Raw genomic sequence first — 8,376 nt, forward strand, 5'->3', positions numbered from 1 at the left:
CTTATGCACTTGTTGAGGTATGAGTCAGTATAAAAGTTTCAAAGTTTGATAACCTTGGGTAAAAATACATCAGTTTTATAGTAAAGAAAAAAAAAATATAACAGAGGATGATAGCATTTAGCGTCTATCATCTTTTTTTTTAATGCTTTTTTCTTAAGGTTCTGTTTTGGGAACTACTCTGGAACACATGAAGATTCATATGGGATTAATAAAGTATTTTTTTTAATGAATTATTTTGGCATACCACTTCCTCTGCATTGAATAAAACTCCTTACATTTCCAAATCTTTATCAACACATTTAAATCTCCTCTTAAAATCGGACTCAACTTTTCCAAATGTGAACCTAAAAACTGAACAATACTTACAATAAATTGCATCCGCATTGGCACGGTATCAAGATGAAAAAACTGTTTGGGCAAAATCGGTGTAAAAGTCTAAGATCTTTTAATATGGTGAAACTAAACCCATCAAACAGTGTTTGAAGAGAATAAAAACACATAACAAAAATAAATAAAACACAAAATCCGGCAGGCAAAATGGGTTTAAACAGTATTGTTAATATAAACCTCCTTTCCTCACTCACAAAACAAATGAGGGATTTTATTAACAAAATATACATCTAACATAAAACTGTTGAGGCAAAAAAAAAACTGCCCAAAAATAAATAAGCAATGATACTTGTCTTGAGACATGTCATCGCTTATATGAACTTTGGGACCTTATAGTCTGGTTTTCAGCTAAAATATTGAATATCCTGCAACTATAATAATATCAGGATTTTTTTTTTTTTTTAGAGAGGAATAATAGTAAATTTAGTTTTTTGAAATACATTCTCAAGTTTTTTTTCTTCTCACAACATCAGCTGGCGATGCAAAACAATGTCGAGCTAATCATGCGGAATACAGAATGCGACACTAATAAAATGAGATGGCGGCATGAATAAAGGCAGTGACTTCTGCTATTTTCACTCAACCTCACTCATTTGTGTCCGGTAAACACCGGCGCGCTTACAAACCTTCCCCCCTAATACTCGCTCTCGTTTGTCCTGCTGGTGTTGGATAATTGCGACCCTCGAAATCCTGACATCATTGTGTGAACACAGAAAATTAACGACGAGGAGTGCTTTGTGTCAGCGCGTTTGTTATTCCAGACTCCATTCAAAAACACGCCACTGAAACAGACAAAAGTCCACGGGATCCCAAGTTGCCCATCTCCTCTGCAACGCAGTCACTCCACTTTGTGTCCGTAGATGTCTTTCAGGGCTCTGAGCTCCTCTATGAGAGTCTTGTTTTGCTGCTCCAGCACGGCCACACGGTTTTCCAGGCATGAGACGTACTCCTTCTTCTTTCGCCGACACTCTCGCGCAGCTTCCCTGGAAGCGACAGCGGCAACGATTAGAGACCTGGACATCTTTGGCTCCTCTCCCGGATTAAACAGAGAGCGTATTGGAGCCATAAATAATGAAAGCTTCTTTGTAATGTTTCGGTCATGACTGCTATGATGACGCTAAAGTAGAACTACACTTTGGTTGGATGGATTTTTAGCATACTGAGACAAAGCACGATTGAAACGATATAAAGCCTCAACAAAATAGCATTTTGTGGCTGGGGAACCACAACAGTCATTCTTTCCTTCAAAAATACGTCACAGAAAAGCTAACAGAAAGATGAATGACCTAACAAGAGAGAATGACTGGTCCCTCTTTACCTGTTTTTCATTAGGCGGAGCTCCCTCTTCTGCAAGGAGTCCTCTAAAGGCTTCTGAGGGCCGTAACTCCCAAACCCGGACTCGGTCTTCAACAGTCTAGAGGTGGGGTTGCGTTGCTGGCAGTTGGGAAAGTCGCCAGCAGCAACAGTGCCTGGGAAGAGGCCAAATAAATACAGTACGTCAAACTACTAGATTGATCTACAGTATGGGGGTACCGGATACTGGTTACTCAGTAGCTAACAAGTTACAAATAATGGGACATAAAATACTGTGTTATAGACTAAAAGACAACAGGTCAAATGTTAGCAAATCTGTAAAAACAATAATTTAAAAAATCCCCCAAAACAGCTTTTGTGTTTGAACAGCAAATAAGCATGGAGGAGAATTCAGCCCAGGCTACACATTTTTGTCAGCGATTCAACACGTTCGAATGACGCACAACTTTTTATGAACTGTGTGCTGGTGGAGCCAGCTGCACATTGCCCAAAAAAAAAACAAAAGACCATTAATCATCCTTCCACTTCCTGTTGTCTTTATGGCTTTCACCAGTAGCGACATCCGGCTGTTGATCATGTGACTCCTGTGATACAAATAAAAGTGTTTCCACTGCAGTTTTGTGAAATACATCTATTTCGATAAGGCCAAAACAACCATGTCATCCTAGCGCAAAAACGTTTGATAAAAAATGATTTTTTTTTTTTTTAGAAATTGCCATGTTTCCATTTCCATAAAGTTGTGCAAATTGAAATCATGGAAATAAACTTAAATTTGCAATAACCAATTTATTAGGAAAATAAATTTGTTTTACTCAACTGCACATTAAAGACACCCACGTCTCCTCCGACGGCTGATGTATGAAAAAGGAAAATATGTTTCCATTTTTAAACTGAAGAAATTATTAATAAAAGAAATAAAATAGTGAAACCTGAAATGTCAAACTTCATGCCAATTTGTGTCATTTAAATCAATAATATTTAAAGGTAACAGATAATGTAAGTCACAGCGGAGTTTAAACTGACCTACAGGACTATGGTGTATCATTCTTACAAGATTCAACCAATCAGAATGCACCACAAAGCACCACCCCCCTCAACATTCAGGGAAATAGCAACAAATGGCACCAGAGAACAATCCCGGTTCCTGTAAAAAGTTCCTGAAAACAAACGGAAACTTCAGTCATTTTTTGTGATAATTTTCCACACTTTACATGGGAAAATATTTTTATTTTTTATTTTCAAACTGTTTCGGTTCAGAAAGTTTGATTCCAATTTCTCCTTTCATCCAGAACAACCAGCTACAAACAGGAACATAACTGTTTAGTTTGGATTAACTAGGTGACTGAGCCTTTTCCAAGCAAAACAAATGCACAAGTGCATTTTCAACAAATCAAAGATAAAGGCAATAACATAGAAAATGAATTAAGTGACAATACATTGCTTATCTATCGCTCTGTCAACAGAACTCTCCTCTTATGTCGTAAAACTCTGCTGACTAATTCAGTTATATGTGGCGCTTGCAAAAAAAATGAGCCGTATCTAATCGCAGCGAGTCCTGCGACTGACGTCAGGATACATCTTATTTGCTGTTTCACATTTACACGTTGCTGCTGGGGGTCTGTTCCAGGAAAAGCAGTGACGTCAGCCACTGCTGCTATGCAAGTGAGTAAGTGAGTGAGTGGGTAGCGCACAGCACTGAAGCATTTCACAGATGACGGGCGAGAGAAACGCAGAGCTTTTCCAAAGTGTTTCTCAAAGTGAGCTTGTTGGATTTTAGCATGCTGTATATGCCAATGAACTATTTTATATTACTTTTGTCAAGCGAGTAATCTAAATGTTATTATATGAAGTCAACACTACATTTCAAGTCAAGACTACATTTCCCAAGGAAAATCTAATTTTTTTAGAAAGAAAACAAATTCATTTTTCCATTCCAAAGCTCTCCACCTCATTCCACATGCAACTAGTTTGAGTTAAACATATAGCTATTCAACAAATCATAAAGTAGTACTTCATCTTAGTTACAAAGTAAAACACATACCTGCTTCTGTCTCATCTCCAGTTACAGCCATGCTGTATCCGATCCCACGTTCCCAAGAAGAGACTGTCTTCTTCAAAGTCTTCTCCAGCACTGAAATGTCACCGCAAGCAACAGTGAGACTATGTATGCAGTTTACAATTAGGCATTGACATCACTATGACATCACTGCTTGATGTCAACAGTATGGTTTGTTCTCTCCCGCCTCCCCCCAGGTGCCTGACACAGCGCTATGAGTCAGGGACTCTGCTGTTTGTATTTCCTCATCTTGAGCTTATGAATGATCCTGCTCTTTGAAAGCAGGCTGTGATTAAGAATCACTTTTTAGCTTAGCGCTAGCAATTGAGATAGGTAGCCTTCCTGGTGGATTGGGCAAAATGTTAAATCAGCTCTTGACCCATCATTTGGTATTGTCTTAAATTAAAAAAATATATATAGAAATATGCGCTTCCAATCATAAGTGAGGCATAAAACTAAATTATTTTCATCTATAAATAAAAACAGCACTCTGCCCATAGTTTTTTTTTTTAGTATGCTCATAAATAAATCAAACTAATTAGAGGTTTTAGAGTAAATAGTGGCGCTCATAATACCAGAGCCTTTTCCTTATGGCTAATACTAAAAGAAAAGGCTCCCTCTACAGGTAGTGCAGAGGTACAGACAGGACAATGTGTGATGGAGGAAATTGTTCATTTACCTCAAAGTTTCAGCAACTCCAAATAGACTATATATATATATATATATATATATATATATATATATATATATATATATATATATATATATATATATATATATATATATTAGGATGGTTGGGGGAAGTTGCTGCATAACAATTAAGCATATGTCAAAAATTGTGAAGTCTTGTCTGCCACGACAAGATTTAAGATCTGTGATTAACATTGACTGTCCAATCTACAGACATTTTTCAAATTAATTTAAGACATTTTAAGGCCTTAATTTAAGACTTTTTCTTCAACAAAAATCTCAAGTTTTTTTTTTTTTTTTTTGTTGGTTTTTTTTGCACCTTACAGTTTTTCCAGAAGTTTTAAACTACTATGATCTTTTGGACCTTAGATACCTTAATGAATTTGGTTTTCCATGTGTCTTGTTAGAAATACTTAAATCAAAGTAGCTAAAGAGCATAGCAAGAAGAACGAAACTCAAACCATCTCTGCTATCAATCACAATGGGCATATTCCCGACTCCAACTTTCCAACTACATGGCCAGAAAAAGACGGGATTTAAAGAGGAGCTGCAAAAGCATATGAGGTTGATAAGCAGTGCTTGCAAAAACTGATGGTATTATCCAAGACTTGGCTATTGAGCTGTTAGCATTTCATGGCAGTCACGAGACTGTGATACAGCAACAGTCTTCAGTCAGAGGCTTCGTTATATTTGTTGTAAGACTGACTGCTACCAAAGATTCCTCCTGCTTACAGCATCCCCATCCCCAATGACTCCCTGGAGATGCCTGGATGATTTGAGTTACGACAACATTTAATAAATTACTTATCGTCACTTGTCACACTGTCTTTTTAATGAGGATGAGGATGGTGTGGGTTACTGCAAAGGGTGGAATCTCAGGATCATCAAACTTCCATAGCCATCGGATGGCGTTCAAATGACAACCAACTGTCTGCAAGTAATGACTCTATGAACATTGTAAAAGGGGCAGTGTGATTATAAACTTTTTGAAATACAAAAAGATAAAACAAAAACGGTAGCATTTGCCAGAGAAACTAAGAACTGGTCTTCATTGGGTATTTCAGCAGATTAATAATCCCCCCAAAAAATATTCTAATGAGCACATAACTGCTTCACCAGATCAGATTCAGGAATAATCTAGAGAGCCAGACGGTCAAAGATCGCTCTCTCCTCACCCAAAACTTAATAAAAGTTATCGGACAATGCTCACAGGAGGGAACATATTACACCCATCCTCAAAAGTTTGCACTGGCTGCCTGTATCTTACAGGATGCACTACAAAATCCTGGTACTGACTTTTAGAGCTCTTCATGGACAGGCGCCAGACTATATTAAGAACCTCATCCAGCCTTATGTTTCGACTAGGAGCCTCAGGTCGTCCAATCTGAACTTGCTGATGGTTCCTTGGACCCATTTTAAGACTCGAGGAGACAGATCTTTTAAAGCTGTGGCGCCTCGCCTCTGGAATGAGCTACCTTGTACCATTCGATCTTTGGATTGTATAGACACTTTTAGGAAACAACTTAAGACCCACTTTTTTAAACTTGCTTTTTAGCTTAATACTGTGTTTTATTGTTTTGTATGTTGCTTTTAATTTATTTTATTTTTTTACACTTTGTGCAGCACTTTGTGACCCTGGTCTGTGAAAAGCGCTATAGAAATAAAGTTTACTTACTTACTTACTTACTATCTGCTGCCCTTTTAGTAAATGGTAGCTGACTAGCATCGGTGTTGACGCCAGTGAATATCCAAATGAATTTCTCAACTTTGGATACCTTTCCACACTTTATTCATCTTTACCAGAGAACGTGCCAACAAACCCATATATATCTGAATGTGACAATTTCCATTTGGTTCCAGCTCATGTTTTTTTAATGTAACCTGATAACAGAGAAATGTTGTGTGGTGACATTTAAGAAGGTGATGTGGGAAAATCCTACTTTCACATCTACACAGGCAACTATGGGCAGCTATTCATCAATAACTGAAAGGAAAAAGGCACGATCGCCTTGCAGAGAGAGGAGGGATGGAAAAGTGGGAGGGAAGAAGGAAGGAATGAAGGAAGGAGCTACCTTGTGCCATAACAAAACTGTTTGGTCCTTGCAGTGAATCCATGTCCTCTGCTGCTGGCTGCTCATTGGTTCTTCTTACAGGAACAGATGCCAGGGTTAGCGTACTGTCTTGCTTTACCTGGGCAGGAACGCCTTGACGACAACAAAACAAAACAAATAAATGCTTTAAAGACAGGACAGTTGTGTTTCTCAGCTGAGATTATTGCAACCGGTTTCATCGCTTGGTGATTTAGTTTGAAATTTATAAAATATTACACAGTTGTTACAAGACACAGCTTTGACACAACGTCCCTTGTGTCAAAGCTTAGAGATTGGATCTTAGAGATTTTGGATCATTATACGCAGTAGTCTAGATGAAGATGAGGTGTTACCTGACAGTGAGTACATCCAACGCTGCTGCATACAGTTGTACATCTCCTCATAAAGCGGAAACGCAGTGGGAGGTGGAGGCTGCGGCATCTGGGCGCAGCCCATGGAAGAGGACGGCAGGTTTGGCATTGTGTTAAGAACGTAACCGACAGGAGGTGCCTGAAAAAGCCCAGCTGGAACAAGCAGAATGGGAAAAAGGCTCAGATATATTACATATCATAATATAATAACTGTTTGTGATCATGCTTTCGGACATGCTTACTGTGCTGGGCTTCCATGGTTCGCTGGTAAACCTGATCATTTCCCTCGGACTTAATTTGGTACATTGTGACTGCAAGGGAATCCCAGTGGTACAAAATGTTAAACAGTTCGTCTTTGGTTCTGCATCTTTATGCAGGATATCTCTTTAAAACTCTAAAACACACGGCTATTAATGTCTACATTGCTGGAGTCTAAAGGGCGTACCTCACAATGGAAAAATGTCCAAATTTTTCACGTAATTCCCTCCCTGGAATTAAGTGACTTGTTGGTGTTACAAGGTATCAGGTGTGAATGGGGAGCAGGTGAGTTGAGTTATTTTGGTTATACAGTTACAAGCTGTACAATGATTTGATACATTGCATCAAAGTGTCACATCTTCAGTGCTGTATTATGAAAAGAAATATTTACAAAAATTTGAAGGGTGTGCTCACTTTTGTGTTTGACGTCAATCAATCAAATAACCCATGACTAATGAAATGCTTGGTCGCTTAATTACACAGCCATTTGTTTAATCAATGGCAAATGTTTGCCAAGTGCTTTTGGATTGTTGTTATTTGCTGGCGATGAATTTACAATTGAACACTTCTGCTATTTAAAATTAAAGCAATTTATCAGAAAGGGGAACCTGCCTTGTATTAAACTGCACGTTTCACAGAAGTATGGTTATTACAACGAAAGGCTCATTTGGGGATAAAAATGTCTTACGTGTCACCCTCTGGTGGCTTTGGTAAGATGTTGAAGGTTCAGGGGAAACCTAGCTATGAAAATATGATGCACTTCAGGAAAATTCACAAGTTTGGTCAGGATAGCACAAAGCTAACTGATGTTTCATCTAGCATTACTGCCTGGGGCGCTACGTTTTGTAAACACCAGAAAGTTAAAGTTTAAAGTTACACTGTAAAGTAAATAGTAAAGAGCTAATGTACTAACATTGCTTACGCTTAATAACAACAGTAAATGGCGTGACTCACGATAAAGACTGCTTAATTTCGCCGGAGCGTGGCCTCAGTTGTAGTTTTATTTTTTTTAATCAGTCTGTTTTCGCACAATTTAATTGGTGCTTTATTCTGTTGCCAAGTAACTGTTTGACCGTTTTCTTGTTTTGGTTTTGTTCGTTCCACATTCAAAGCCCATGAGCAAGAAGCATACAGTTAACGACATGTTGTCTATTTGTACTGTAAAATGAAAAACAACAACAATAACAACAATGATAATAATAATGAT

The 8,376-nt window shown here is 38.1% G+C and overlaps 1 protein-coding gene across 1 annotated transcript; it reads right to left on the reverse strand.

The window, feature by feature from the left end:
- Nucleotides 1–422: 422 nt before the first annotated feature.
- Nucleotides 423–8,236, reverse strand: LOC114136821 (cyclic AMP-responsive element-binding protein 1-like). The gene is made up of 7 exons (XM_028005126.1): nucleotides 8,115–8,236; nucleotides 7,154–7,222; nucleotides 6,894–7,064; nucleotides 6,523–6,654; nucleotides 3,746–3,835; nucleotides 1,709–1,859; nucleotides 423–1,373 (listed from the first exon to the last, which is right to left on the reverse strand). The coding sequence occupies exons 2-7, from the start codon at nucleotides 7,215–7,217 to the stop codon at nucleotides 1,229–1,231; spliced, it is 753 nt and encodes a 250-aa protein (XP_027860927.1). The 5' UTR covers nucleotides 7,218–7,222; nucleotides 8,115–8,236; the 3' UTR covers nucleotides 423–1,228.
- Between the last annotated feature and the right edge of the window lie 140 nt (nucleotides 8,237–8,376).

Source organism: Xiphophorus couchianus, chromosome 21, assembly GCF_001444195.1.
Source record: "Xiphophorus couchianus chromosome 21, X_couchianus-1.0, whole genome shotgun sequence".
Lineage (NCBI taxonomy): Eukaryota > Metazoa > Chordata > Actinopteri > Cyprinodontiformes > Poeciliidae > Xiphophorus > Xiphophorus couchianus.